This window comes from Echeneis naucrates, chromosome 2 (genome assembly GCF_900963305.1).
Source record: "Echeneis naucrates chromosome 2, fEcheNa1.1, whole genome shotgun sequence".
In the NCBI taxonomy this organism is placed as follows: domain Eukaryota; kingdom Metazoa; phylum Chordata; class Actinopteri; order Carangiformes; family Echeneidae; genus Echeneis; species Echeneis naucrates.
The window spans coordinates 3,505,558-3,520,967 of record NC_042512.1 but is presented as its reverse complement, the minus strand read 5'-3'; the positions used below and the strand labels follow the sequence as shown (position 1 = coordinate 3,520,967).

The 15,410-nt window shown below is 42.9% G+C and overlaps 1 protein-coding gene and 1 non-coding gene across 2 annotated transcripts in view; one reads left to right on the top strand and one right to left on the bottom strand.

The window, feature by feature from the left end:
* Positions 1-5,855, bottom strand: part of LOC115057432 (protein NLRC3-like) — a gene marked incomplete at its 5' end in the record, with an annotated part of 121,459 nt that extends 115,604 nt beyond the window's left edge. The window contains 3 exons of the mRNA XM_029524547.1: positions 868-1,044; positions 3,100-3,273; positions 4,159-5,855. Of these exons, the coding sequence (XP_029380407.1) occupies positions 868-1,044; positions 3,100-3,273; positions 4,159-5,855 (2,048 nt within the window). The remainder of the gene's footprint in view (positions 1-867; positions 1,045-3,099; positions 3,274-4,158) is intronic.
* An 8,170-nt stretch (positions 5,856-14,025) lies between these two features.
* Positions 14,026-14,099, top strand: trnan-guu (transfer RNA asparagine (anticodon GUU)). Its single transcript has one exon. It is a non-coding gene; the product is annotated as a tRNA-Asn (tRNA).
* The last annotated feature ends 1,311 nt before the right edge of the window (positions 14,100-15,410 follow it).

Sequence of the window (15,410 nt, the reverse complement as noted above, 5' to 3'; positions counted from 1 at the left end):
AACCTGTGGTGGAGCTCCAATCCTTTGGAAATAACAGCTTTCAGAGCACAGGGGGGCCACGGCCACGTGTCTGAAAGCCCCATGAGGGCTGGAGTCTCAACAACACAACTGACTCTGGTCCTCAGCTCCACACCCTCCAAGTCTGAAGACATTTATTAGGACATTAGATTCAGCGGTGGATTAAAGATCTACCACAGTGGACTGACATCAGAGTCTCCAGTCTGCAGTCTGGACTCTCCACAAGATCACGCAGCTCCTTCACATCTGGATCCTGCAGGAGGTTTCCTCTCAGGTCCAGTTCTCTGAGATGGGAGGGGTTGGACTTCAGAGCTGAGGCCAGAGAAGAACAGCTGATCTTTGACAACCAACAGCATCTCAACCTGAAAAAAGAACAAATAATCAGTCAGAAATTCCTGATCCAGAACTTCTCCATCTTTTCAAACTCATCACCCACTTTAACATCTCAAGTGTTCCTGGTTCACCTCAGACCTTGTTCCAATACAGAGACCAAGACTCTAAATATGCAGCCCTGATCCAGGACTAAAGGTCTCCCTTGGTCCTGGTTTCTGTCTGGTGAACAAACATTTGAAACCAACAGTTCAGTTCTCTAAGACTTTTCATTATTCATACATTAAAAAAGTAAATTAAAATTCAACTTTTGGAAAAGAATGACAACTTTCATTATCATCATCAACAACAACAACAACAATAATAATAATAATAATAATAATAATAACAACAACAACAACAACAAAACAACTGGAAACATGAAACAACGTGTTGATTAAAATTGAACAAATTCAAGTTCTATGTGTAGATGATTTCTGGATTAAAGGGAAAAAAAATCTACAACCAAAACTGAACAACCTCAGAGTCTCCAGTCTGCAATCTGGACTCTCCAGTCCTGAACACAGCTCCTTCAGTCCTGAATCTTGAAGGTCATTGTTGTGACTCAGGTCCAGTTCTCTGAGATGGGAGGGGTTGGACTTCAGAGCTGAGACCAGAGAAGAACAGCTGATCTCTGACAAACTGCAGCTCTCCAACCTGAGTAAAGAATAAAAGATGAAGATCAAATCATTTATAATCAATCATATTAAAAATGAACCTGGAGAATCAGTCAGTGAGAAGAATATGAATCATGAAACAAATACTATTTAAACTGTTGCTGATCCAAAATAAATAAACTCAAGTTCTATGCTGATATAAATTCAGTTTCTGATAAAGATAAAAGCTCTAATACAGGGGTCACCAACTCCGGTCCTGGACAGCTACTGCCCTGCATGCTTTAGATGTTTCCTGCTCCAACAAACCCGATTGAAATAATCAGTTTGTCATCAAACTCTGCTGAAGTCTGATCAGGAGTCACTCATTTGAATCAGGTGTGTTAGAGCAGGAAACATCTAAAACATGCAGGGCAGTAGCCGTCCAGGACCGGAGTTGGTGACCCCTGCTCAAATACAACAACTGAACTGACCTCAATCTCTCCAGTCTACAGTGAGGACTCTTCAGAAAACCACACAGATCCTTCAGTCCTGAATCCTGCAGGTCTTTCCAACTCAGGTCCAGTTCTCTGAGATTGGAGGGGTTGGACTTCAGAGCTGAGACCAGAGAAGAACAGCTGATCTCTGACAAACTGCAGTTTCTCAACCTGAGTGAAGAATAAAAGATGTGACTTTAGGAGACAAAGTTCCTGCTTGAAAGTGTTTAATGTTTCATCATCTGTTCAGAGCTGAAGGTTTAGAAAGTAGAAGTTTAGAAAATGAAAGTCAAACAGCTGAACCAACAGGAAGCAGCTTCACAACAGTCAAATACAAACAGTGACAAGATTTCATGAGAAAATAAAACAACACTGAAGAACCTGAACTGACTCAAACTTACAACGTTGTGATTTTAACACATCAGAAATAACCAAACAGCAGAGTCAGCCCAACTTTATTTCTATCTCTGATTCTGACACATATGAACTCCTGTATAACATTCTGAGCTCTGGCAGGTAAGTCCACTCTAAAACCAGTCAAACAGTCTACAAACAAGCAGCAAAGCTCAAGACAGAAAATCTAACTCATCATTAATGATATATTTGAAGATGAAATGTCTTGTCCTGACGTTGGACCAACACATGACATTTAACCCAGCTGTCAGAGTTTTAGCTCAGTCTGCAGGTAGAACCCTGAACAAGTCTGAACACTGTGTTCATCTGGGAGTTCATACTTTCACTCTCTTCTATAATGTGTGTGTGTGTGTGAGAGAACAAATCATGTAGATCAGTGGTCGCTAACATTTCAACTGCCGTCCGGAGAGAGGAATTTATTACAGCCACATATAAAATCAAAAACAATGTTAATTATATTAAAGCAAGCAGAGCTCTGGTATCGGTAGATACCCAAATTCAGTTATCGGGATCGTATCAGAAGTGAAAAAATGTGGATCAGTGCATCCCTAAATCAAACACCAGTATGACTGGAACAACGTATGCAAGTATGAAACGTATGTCCACACACGACATAGCATTATTATTATTACAACAACAACAACAGTCATGATAATAGCAACAACGATAATAATAATAATAATAATAATAATAATAATAATAATAATAGGGCAGCACAGCGGCGTAGTGGTTAGCGCTGCCCTACAATAAGAAGGTCGCAGGTTTGGTTCCTGGCCTGGGGCCTTTCTGTGTGGAGTTTGCATGGTCTCCCCATCTGCATGAGTTTCCTCCAGGTACTCAGGTTTCCTCCCATCGTCCAAAGACGTGCGTGTCTAAGTTAACTGGTGACTCGAAATCGTCTGTAGTTCTGAGTGAGAGAGTGGTTGTTTATCTTTGTATGCTGGCCCTGTGATGGATTGGTGACCTATCCAGGGTAACCCACCTTCGCCCAGAGTTACCTGGGATTGGCTCCAGCACCCCCGTGACCCAGAAATAGAAAAGTGGTAGAAGATGGATGGTTCAACGATTATATAACAACAACAACAACAACAAAAGAACAACTGGAAACTATTTAAAATACTGTTGATCCAAAGAGAATAAATTCAAGTTCTATGTGTGGACGATTTCTGGATTAAACATAAAAGATCTAAAAAAATAACTGAACTGACCTCAGAGTCTCCAGTCTGCAGTGAGGACTCTCCAGAAAACCACACAGATCCTTCAGTCCTGAATCCTTCAGGTCGTTGTGACTCAGGTCCAGTTCTCTGAGATGGGAGGGGTTGGACTTCAGAGCTGAGCCCAGAGAAGAACAGCTGATCTCTGACAAACTGCAGTTCATCAACCTGAGTAAAGAATTAAAGATGAAGAACAAATCATTAACAATCAATCAGAAATGTCCTCAATGGTCTTTATGTTATTGTGGGTCATCATCATGTCTCAACACACTTCATCCAAACAACAACAACACTCAAACTACAGCCGGTCCAGTCAGTGAACTGACCTCAGAGTCTCCAGTCCACAGTTTGGACTCTCCAGTCCAGCACACACCAGCTTCAGTCCTGAATCCTCTATGTGGTTCTGACTCAGGTCCAGGTCTCTCAGATGGGAGGGGTTGGACTTTAGAGCTGAGGCCACGACATCACACTCAGTCTCTGAGAGTCCACAACCAACAAGTCTGTGATGACACATATTAGACCACATGTCACTGTGAAAGATGACACTACATATTAATCTGGAGGGTTCAAGGACTAAAGACGCCAAGACTTCCTGTGTGGATTCAGATTTTCTCTTTTCACTGAATCTTTTCTCTCTGACATGAAACTGTTGTTCTCATCTCTCTCACACCATCTGAGTTTACATTTTTCATATGAAGAGACAAAATGTGGTCAGTTGGTCTTCCATCAGGTCCTCAGTCTGTCAGGGACCTGATCCAGGTTTATCTCCTCTGAAGGGACCATGAGGCCACGTTGACCTGAAAAGATTTGACTGTCTACTGTTTTGACTTTCACTGAGTTGAGGGGAACAGTGAAGCTATGAAGATGATCAGTCACTGATACCTGCTGATGTCATCAGTCTTCAGGATTTCCACTAGAAACACAACTAAGTGAATATTTATCTCTGGCAGCATTTGAATCATCTGAAAACAAACAGCTGACAGTGAAACACCATCTGAATCAGATTTGATTTTAACACATCAGAAGGATTGATGAGAATGAGAGTGGACTCACCGAGCCTTCCTGCAGTTCCTCACAGCTGGGATCAGTCTCCGTCGTCCCTCCTCTGATGTGTTGTACTTCTTCAGGTCTAACTCATCCAGAACGTCCTCTGACATCTGTAGCATGTAGGCCAGACCTGAGCAGTGGATCTCGGAGAGTTCCTTCTCTGATCTGGTTTCTGACTTCAGGAACTCCTGGATCTCCTGATGAACTAAGTGATCCTTCAGCTCCATCAGACAGTGGAAGATGTTGATGCTTCTGTCAGGAGAGATAAAATAACTGTTCATCTTCTTCAGGTTGTTGATGGCTCTCTGGATGGTCTCTGGTTTGGTTTCTGTCTGACCCAGCAGACCTCCTAAGAGTCTCTGGTTGGACTGCAGAGAGAGACCATGAAGGAAGCAGACAAACAAGTCCAGGTGACTATTTTTATTTCTGAGGGATTTCTCCAGGACTGCCATCAGAAAGTCCTTCAGGGCTGAATCTTGGTGTTTTTTTCCCAGAAAGTTCTTCAGGACCTCCTTGTTCCTGTTGGTGTGACAGTGGAACATGTAGACTGCAGCCAGAAACTCCTGAACACTCAGATGAACAAAGCAGTAGACTGTTTTCTGGAAGATCACACTCTCTGCTTTGAAGATCTCAGTACAGAGTCCTGAGTACACCGAGGCCTCTGTGACATCAAGACCACACTGCTCCAGGTCTTCTTGGTAGAACATGATGTTCCCTTTCTCCAGATGTTCAAACGCCAGCCTGCCCAGCTTCAGAAGAACTTCCCTGTCAGCCTCCATCAGCTCCTGTGGACTTGTCTCATGTCCCTCATGGTACTTGATCCTCTTCCTCCTGGTCTGCACCAGCAGGAAGTGTGAGTACAGGTCAGTCATGGTCTGGGGCAGCTCTCCTTGCTGGTCTGTAGTCAACATGTGCTCCAGAACTGTAGCGATGATCCAGCAGAAAACTGGGACTTGACACATGATGTGAAGGCTCTTGGACTTCTTGATGTGTGAGATGATTCTGTTGGACAGCTCTTCATCCCTGGACCTCCTCCTGAAGTACTCCTCCTGCTGGGCGTCAGTGAAGCCTCGGACTTCTGTTAGCCTGTCAACACATGAAGGAGGGATCTGACTGGCTGCTGCAGGTCTGGAAGTGATCCAGACCAGAGCCGAGGGAAGCAGATTCCCCTGGATGAGGTTTGTCAGCAGCAGGTGGACCGATGACTCCTGTGTGACATCAGACACGACCTCCCTGTTGGTGAAGTCCAGTGAAAGTCTGCTTTCATCCAGGCCGTCCAGGATGAACAGAACTTTACAGGCAGCCAGCTGCTCTGCTGTGACCTTCTGTAATGTTGGATGGAAAACATGAAGCAGCCTGAGAAGACTGTACTGCTGATCTCTGATCAGGTTCAGCTCCCTGAATGAAAGCAGAACCAGCAGACTGACATCCTGGTTCTCCAAGCCCTCTGCCCAGTCCAGACTGAACTTCTGCACAGAGAAAGTTTTTCCAACTCCAGCGACGCCGTTGGTCAGAACCAGTCTGATGGGACTCTGCTGGTCAGGTGAGACTTTAAAGATGTGGTGACATTTGATTGGAGCATCATGGAGGGTCTTCTTCTTTGAAGTTGTCTCCAGCTGCCTCACATCATGTTGGGTATTAACCTCTTCACTCTGTCCCTCTGTGATGTAGAGCTCAGTGTAGATCCTGTTGAGGAGGGTTCCACTTCCTGTTCCTTCAGTCACATGTTGACATCTGGTCCTCAGACTGATCTTATGTTGATCTAAAGCCTCCTGTAGAACACGATCTGCTGACAGAGAAGAAACAACGTCAGACTGAAGACAGAGAGTCTGAGGATCTGATAGAAAACTAAAGACGTCAGTCAGAAGTTCAGTCTCACTCTGTTCGGGGCTGGTCTGTAGACCTGGTCTGGTTCTGGATCTTTGTCCACACTGGGGACAGGAGGAGTCTCCTGAAGAAGCAGACTGGTCCCAGTGTGAGGTGCAGCACTGTCTGCAGACCCAGTGTCCACAGCTGGTAGAGACTGGATCCTTCAGGACGTCCTGACACAGAGCACAGTGGGACGGCTGCTCCTCTTCAGAGACATGTCTTTTCCTCTTCCTGTCTCTGTGAAAACATTTCTTTATAACTGACATGATCTGACTGATGTCATAAAATGTTTGGGTAGAAAAAAAAACACGAGTCATTTCTGGTGATAAAACCAGAAGATCCATCTCAGTGTCTTCCTGTATCTGCACTAATGATTCAGGATCATGAATATTAATCTGTGAACAGATTTTCATTCTCATCTTCACAGTCTCTTACTTTGTCTCTGAGGGTCCAGGTTCATTACAGAAGTCTGGAGGAAAAAAGTTTTTGGACCGGTCAGACTTCAGAGACAGACAGGTTGATCCTGGAGACTCTGGTCTGGCCTCCTCTTCCTCATCACAGTCCATCATCTTCAGGACGGAGTTGGTCTGAGAGGGAAACACTTTCTGACTGAATGAGGACAAAGAAGAAACAGGACAAACGGTTTGTTCCAAAGATACACACCCAAAAATACCAAGCAAATCCAAACACACACAGACCTTCATCTTCAGTCAGACAGAAAAATAAAGTCCCGGTCAGTTTTGTTGGTTTCATGTGCATTTTGACCTAACCCTAACCCTGATTATATCTGAACACATTGAACACGCTTCAGTCAGACTGAGTCAACTGATTGGTTTGAGTTGACAGGTGGAGCTTTGAAACTTTGGAGCTGTACTCAGCCTGTTTAACTGTGTGTTACTAACAGCCATCACTTTTGTGAATTTCTGACTTTTTCAATAATGGTGCCATTAAGGAGGAGTTCCCAAGTGTGGGAATCTTTGAGTTGTTGCCATTGAATAAAAAATAAGTTGACCCAGTGTTTATTTAAATAAAATACAGTACCACATCATCCAGGGGTGCCTTTCATAACGACAGCAAACAAAAAGAAGGTAAGATGAATATTATGAAGGCGATAACACGACAAAGATAGGCTCAGCTGCTGTGGAAAATTTACTACTACTACTATAAAAACACGAGTTAGATAAGCACACACCTCCAGTACACCAAGCACAGTACCAAAGAAAAATATCCAGGTAACCAAACAGATAAAAAAAAAAGAAGAAGAAGAAGAAGAAGGTACCAAGTCAATCACCCCTACTGCCTCGCTGCATTATGTAAATATTTTCCCTGTCCAGTCTGTCAGTTAGAATCAATTATGACAAACCTATTTCAAAATACACAGTTTTTTTGCCTTATTTTATGCTTCACACATGCAGATAAAGCTCAACTAAAAATTGGAAAGGTGTCTGTTACCCTAATCTTTTTTTTTTTTTGGTTGGGCCTCCTGTTAAACAGTGGAATCCAGAGAAATGTGTTAAAAACAGGATTCTCAAAAGAAAGTAAGATGGTTGCACAGCCTATCCAAAAAAAAAACAAAAAAACAAACAAAACAAAACATGACAATCAACCAGGAGTACCAGTCAATATTGTCAGGCCGGGACTCAAACAGGACTCAGGAGCAGAGGTTTTGTCAGTCACAGACTTTATTCTTGGTAGCAATGACCTCAGAACCGAGTGAATAAAGGAAACCAGGCTATGAAACCTTAACTGTAGCAGGGAGTCACGAGGGAAAAAGGGGAACAACACAAAACTCTCCGTAGGGAGGAAAACCTGACTAAACAAAAGAAAACTCACTCGCGCTATTAAGCGGAGGATCAAGGTAACTCTATAAAAATGTATAAAAACTCAAAATCACTCTCGAGGAGGAAAAACACAAAAGCTATGAACATTAATCTAAATAACAGATTGTACAAACAAAAAAAAAAAAAAAAAAAAAAAAAAAAATCGCTCATATAGAGGAAAAACAAAAGGCTATAGTTGAAAACGAGCTAACTCAGATATATAAATTTACAAACAAAAATTCACTCCGTAGAGGATCAAAGGCTTACGCAAGGAGACGAGGACTGTGGCTTGGACGTACGCTGGTGTGAGACATGAAATGACGACACACTGGCACAAGACAACTGTTTGACAACTATTTGAACTGTGGGGAGAAAATGGGGAACAGGTGGAGACAATCGGTAATCAGAAGGACACACCGGAGACATGAGGAAGGGCAAGTGTTCTGAAACGAGAGGAGAGTTAGGCATTTCAAAATAAAACAGGAAATGACGAGACAGTGAGCCCAGACAAGACAACCTCACCACGGTGTGACAAATATGGGATCAATTTTGACTGCATGCCAATGTATGAGCGTAGCCACATTATTCTTTGGTTGTTATTATGTTTTATATTACAGAGGTTGTGATTTTTGTTAATAGTTCAAGCCATTTTGGTGTGTTTAAAATATGATCAGTTTTTGACTTTCCATTGAATTCAAATTGTGAGAAGCACGGTTGTGTTTCATATTGTGGTGTTCAGCAATGTTTGTATATATCAGTTACATGGACCAAAACAAAACCATTAAAGGTAAAGCAGGTAAGTAGTGTGATACTTGGAACGACAGTAAGCACGTTTACTTGACACCTAAAAAACTACAGCGTCTGTCTGACCAAAAGTGGACTTTTAAAGTACATGTAAACACCGTCGGAATGGAGCTGGAGGAGGTGATCTGCACAGGTGCTTAAGTTTCACACCAAGCTATGACCTGGAAGTTGAATGGCATTTAAAACATAAAAAGAAACATAGTTGGTCACACAAAGCAGCCGGCTAACATGGCGAAGTAATGTACACATTTACAAGGTGGCTGTCCATTGTCGTGCCAGTTTACCTCTGAGTTGCTAACTTGCTAGCTCACCGATCTTTGCTTCTTTCCACCTCTGTTGTGGTCTGTGACGTCATAGCTCAGTTGGAAGTTACCCATTACCCCCAAGCTGAAAGAGTGCACATCGCCACCTATCGTAGCGGAGGTGACACAATGTCAACAAATAAATCGTTTTCAATCCTGTGCATTTATACTGGGACCAGGACAGAAGTCCGATGAGATGGCTTTATCGAGCTATAACCACAGCTCGACTTAACTGTGCATGTAAACGTGCTTACTAACACCATTGAATCCGAACATGGTGAGTCATTTTTCTTTGTAGCAGTGGAGAGAGAGTGGAGAGCCTTTTTAATGTGGCTCTCCACCAGCATTAGTTGCAGTCATGTCATCATTTAGAGGAGTGATAGCCTATTTCAATGACAAAAAAAAAGCAAGGATCAACAGAAAACACAACGCTACTGTCAATAAATTATGTAAATTAAGCGATGATGCCATTTTGCAACTTTTAAGACATCCAATAGCTACTTTCTTTCCTGAGGCGTTGGCAACACTATAGTAACAATATAACAAGAAATTTCTCCAAACCAGAATGTGATCGGGGTGACTTTTGAACACAGGAAATAAATCACAAACTCATCCTGACAGCAGCCCCCTGAGGCACTCTCAAAGTTTCTGCAAAGGAATTTTCTAGATGAAAAGTCCAAGACCAATAATAATAATAATAATAATAATAATAATAATTATAATAATAATATTAATAATAATATCTCCACATGCTGGTTGACCTCTCTATTAAAACAAACCAACAAACCAGCAGCAGCAAACAATGTAAGTGACATTGAGAGTGAATAATGAAGAAACATTACATTTTACATATCTGAAAGCAGCAAATCAGCATCCAGAAAAGCTCTCCTGTGCAGTCAAACAGTGAAACAACACAATGTGATCACAGTGATCCTGTTCACACATTTACAGATTCTCACCTGCTGAACTCACTTCAGGGAGACTTTCTGACACTTTCCAGCTTCATGTGAAGAGAAGAAGCTGCTTGTTCTCCCTCATCAGTCCTGGTGTCTGTTTGAGCTGAGGAAAAGTCACACCCTCATAACTTCAGAGTCCAAAGTATGACACAACATCAGATTTAAAACCGCTCCAACCTGTTTTTGAAACTGCTGTAAAAAGGCTAAATGACTCCAGACTATGTGGAATATGGCCCGGGATTGAATAAAGAATAAAGAATAATGCCTTACATCCTTACATGTAATTTATTGATCCCAGAGTAGGAAATTCTCATGTCACAGCAGCAAGACTCGCTGTACAGTATGTAACAGGATACTAATAATAACAAAATATCAAATATATACAATATAATAAAAACTATAAACATACAATAACTACACAAACTATAAGAATACAATGACACATAAGGTGCTATAAGTAGCAGTTTGTTTTGTTTTTATATATCAGAGATGTGACTTTTCTCTGTCAGACAGATGAGAGTTATTGTACAGTGTGAGGGAATGTGGCAGGAATGATTTCCTGTATCTGCCTCTTTGACAGCGGAGCTCTAACAGTCTGTTGCTTATCTGTTGGTTATATGTCAGGTTAAGAGGCACAGACACAGAGAGGATCAAATCCAGACAAACAGTCTGGAAATGAATATGAGACACTAAAGATAATCTATCAGAAAATGAGTGGAATGAGATTGTAGAACTGATTCGGTGGGTGCAGCAGGTGAGTGGAAAATTGCTGGCAGGTCGGAGTGGGCGGATCGATCCACATATCAACAGTATTGATACCAAGGTCAGCATCAGTACTGGATCAATACTAGTGTGATGAAATTGATGTTTTTGTTGCAGTCTCTCTTTTATACATTAAACACATGACTTGAATTTCCTCACAGAGTGTGTGTGAGTGCAGCTTCTCTCTCAGTCCTAATGTGCATACAGCGCTCCTCCCTCACTCCACTCAGGCTCACTTGGCACGCCGCAACTCTGCAAGTTTTGCTGGGTCAGAGACAGGTATGATCAAAACAAGGCAAACTGTGGGTAAATGAATGCAACAAACACGAGATATAATCTGTCAGAAAATGAGTGGAATGAGATGGTTGCACTGATTAGGTGGGTGCAGCAGACGGGTAGAGCTGGGCAGGTGAGAAAAGAAGAAAACCAGTGCAGTGTGACGTCTTTGTGTTGATTCTATCATAGCGTGCATTTATGACCTTTCCCATGGCAGAATTAACACAGACTAACACATTATTAAACAGCTTTCAGTTCATGACACGCAGACGTTTACGTTTACGTTTACGTTTTAATACCATTAACTAAATTAAATTGAAACAACTAACAGCAGGTGGTATAAATAAACCCACTGGCTTGACATGGCTTGATTCTGGAGCGTCCTCTGCAACCAGACCAGTTCAGCCACACTGACAGTTTCCATGTGTAAATTTGAACACTGTGGTCGTTTTGGGAGGAGGGAGAGGACAGAGCTCAGAGCAGTACCTGCTGCTGCTGCTGCTGCTGCTGACTGACAACTGCAGAACGATGTGTACTTTCACGAGTTTGATTCCCGGCCAATGCAATATTAGTTTTTACTCCAACTTTTTAAAAACGGAGCTGCTCTACATGAAAAGCAGCACTGACAGGTCTCCTCCATCTCACTCTTACTTAAGCTGACTTCCAGGCCTAGATGTTGCAGTCTCATTATATGAAAGCTGTGAGTTTGACCCTCACATGGGGTTCACCTGTGCTCATCTGTTCCCCTCACACAGGAAAAGTACCCGGAAGGGACCAGCTTTATTTCAGAGCACAAACAACTAACCCTAACCCAACTAAATAAAATGTACATCAACCTAAGAAAACTAAAAAAAGAATAACTCACATACCTGCATTGTGGAGAAGAAACATTCACAGGTGTTGACAGGTTTTTCTCCTACATGCCCTCTGTGCTCTGTAACACCATGAACACAGTCACTACATGGCTCCTGTTAGCATCCAGTCTCAATAGCACACTCTGGCGTTATAAGCTAAGTAGCAGCCGAGCAACTCATGCTTCTCCACTTCTCCTCTAATTAGCGAGATTATGCATGAAAGTAACAAAATATATAGTTTTACAACTTAACTCTGTGTTTACATCAACGTTGTAAGTCTTTTTTACTAACTTAGTTCAATTTACACAACAAAAACGATAAAAAAAAAATACAAAGAGCATCAGAAATGCGCAATTTTCTTGAAGGAGAGTCGCGAGCAAGAGGAAGTAATATGCAGCGCAAGAAGGTAAATGGAGATTACAAAATAAAATATGCATTCTACTTCCGGTGCTTCGCAGACCTCCCTCCCGGCATTTGTGTATGTTTTAAACCTGAACATCAACATCTGTAACTGTAAATTCCTTCCTACAATATTAACACTCAAAAGAATAAAAGAAAGCATGACAAAAAAAATACTGTCCTTCAAAATAAGAGTGTGCGCTTCACTGCCATGTTGTTTGTCTCTGAAACCACGTCTGTGTCGGTCAACACGTGGGCTCCTCACAGTTGTGTGTCACTTCCTCAAAGGTTTGAAGTGATGTGTGAGTCTGAAGCGCTGCTGCCTTTTGTGACGTCACTGCTAAAGGCTAAAAGTCCAATCAGGAAGTGCGTCCCTCGCCGGGTGCGGTGGCGCGCGCCTGTAATCCAAGTTACCGGGAGGCTGAGGCTGGAGGAGCGTTTGAGCTCAGGAGCTCTGGGCTGCAGCGGACTATGTCGATCGGGTGTCCGCACTAAGTTCGGTATCGATATGGTGCTCCGGGGGGAGCCCGGGATCACCAGGTCGTCTAAGGAGGGGTGCACCGGCCCAGGTCGGACACGGAGCAGGTCAAAGCCCCCGTGCCGCTCAGTAGTGGGATCGCGCCCGTGAATAGACGCTGTAGTTCAGCCTGAGTAAAACAGCGGGACCCAGTCTTTATGCTGCTACTATACACACAACACGACCTTTATTTTCACTGAAATCCTCCACAAACTGAAGGACTCTCCACCTGGAGCTGAGGACCAGACAACAAAATCTGACTTCATTCATTTTAACATTAGAAAAAAGCTGCAGCTGCCACCAGATCAGGAATTTAAAATGAACAGATTAAAATAGAATTCATATGTGTTTTATATTTCACTAACTGTAGCAGTGAGCAATAAAGACATAAACAACAAAATAAAGGAATGTTATGTTGTTGGATGACAATTGTGGTGTGCAAAACCATGGACACTATCAACATTTCCTCCTTCCAGGGCTTGTTGGTGTACAGGTATGATTCTCACTCAGGGTGCAAGAGTTCCCAGTTTCAAATCCTGAACGAGCCCCTCATATGACATTTTGAATGAGTTGAAAGAGTTGAAGACATTCAACTCTTTATGAATGTCTTCTTCTATGGCAGATACAGTTTTCCAGCCCATTAATGTTGTTCACCCCTCTCCCCTCATTTATCGTTGTTCTTTATTGCTCAATCATTTCTGACAAGGATTCATTTTCAAGTCCCACCTGCCCCCCCAAAAATGCCAATGAAATACACCAAGCTCACAATTTTCAAATGTAATGAAGTAACATCAAGAAACATGATGTTCTACCTGTCACCAACTTAAGTGGTCCGTGTCATAAAGTTTTTTATCTGTTCTGAACAGTACCTTGCTTTAGAATGTGACACATTGTTGATATAACAAGCTGGCAGCTGAACCTTTTCTTGCCTGGACAAGCACTGAGCGAGGTGCCGTATTCCACCCTGAACAGTAAATGTTTCAGCTGTGTGCTGTACCTATGATACTTACATTGAGGTAACTCATCTGTACATGTCAGCCATGAAGGCCAGCACGTACTTTGGCCTGTGAGCTGTGAAGCATCGGACACAAAGACACACAAAGACAACACATGATGCCCTGAGAGACGATACCTGAGCAGGAGAACTAGTCACTGCATGTACAGCTGCTTCTTATCTGGAGTTTTTTTCTGTCATCTATAATAAAGTAGAAAAGAGACACAGCTCCACAGTAACAGAGGTGTGCTGCTGTAACGCTGAGTGCTGGATTCATGTTCAGTTTATGGTTTTAGGCTGTAACAGGAACTGGTCATCATGTCTCTGTGGCGCAATCGGTCAGCGCGTTCAGCTGTTAACTGAAAGGATGGTGGTTCGAGCCCACCCAGGGACGATCTTTGTTTAATTCACTGGTATTATAGTTCACACATGGAAGACCGGAGGATTTTTACGTTGATGCTCAGATATCTCCATCTAGTGGACAGATGGTAGAAGTTGATTCCTGAAAAGAGGAAGTGACTTTTCCTCAGATCAAACTGTTGAAGGAGAACGAGCAGCTTCTTCTCTTCACATATTTCCTCACTGACTCAAATAGATGCAGAATGTCATTTATCACTTTCTCCAGTAATGTGTACAGTTGTCACTGTGCTCCTGACTCAGTGATGCTGTTGGATGCTTATAGGGCCGCCGTTCTTAAAGTGTGGGCTCTATAATAAGCTATAATTATCCAAAATGTTGCTCCTTTTGTGTCTCACAGAGATCCTGCCTGTTTGGGAGAGCGTTACATTGAAGATTTAAAGGTCCCTGTTTCAATCCTGGGTTTCAGCAGCTGTTGTGGGTCCTTTTGTTCGCTCCCCCAAATGAGCTATTTCAGCACAGCACACAGTAGAAATGACTTCTCATTATGGCTTCCATGACCTGGAAGTGGAACTAAAGGTGTGTCCCTATCACCGGCCTTGATAATGATAACTGAGCACCAGTGAGTGCTCTCCTCCTCTTAGATGAGTCCTAACAACAGCAGTTAGCTGTGTCTCTCCCCAAATGGGACACTTGGTCCATGAAAACAACTAACCTTTATTGGCAGGATTCAAACCTGCGTGGGGAAACCCCAATGGATTTCTAGTCCATCGCATTAACCACTCGGCCACAACAACCACAGGCAGGAAAGCTCCCGTGACTCAACATTTTCCAGCCTGGATAGTTTCCTCCTCAAAGGACAGGGCACCTTCTTGTTGTGATTGATGCCCACATTCTCCACAAGACTTCAGCTCTTTGGAGATACAGCAGCAAGTGAACTAAACACAGCAGGTCTCTGGGTGGGCTTTGGAGGCTTTTGGTAAACAGAAGCAGGACTGTTGTTGTGTACGGAGCTTTGACTGTTACCAAACTGTTACCTTAACAGGTGAAGGTTCATTCTGATGGAATGAACTGTTTCTATACAAGCTGCATGAATGTGACTTGTGAATGTGGTTAGCTAAAGTTGCTAAAGCTGCCACACCATGCAGGGGATGTAGCTCAGTGGTCGAGCGTACCGCACAGCTGGGGCAACTGGCAGTGGTGGGATTTGAACCTACGTCTCCGAAGAGACTGGAGCCTAAATTGAGCACTTTGGAGTCCCATATGGTCTAGCGGTCAGGATTCCTGGTTTTCACCCAGGCGGCCGTGGTTCGACTCCCGGTATGGGGATTTACTTTACAACAATGGA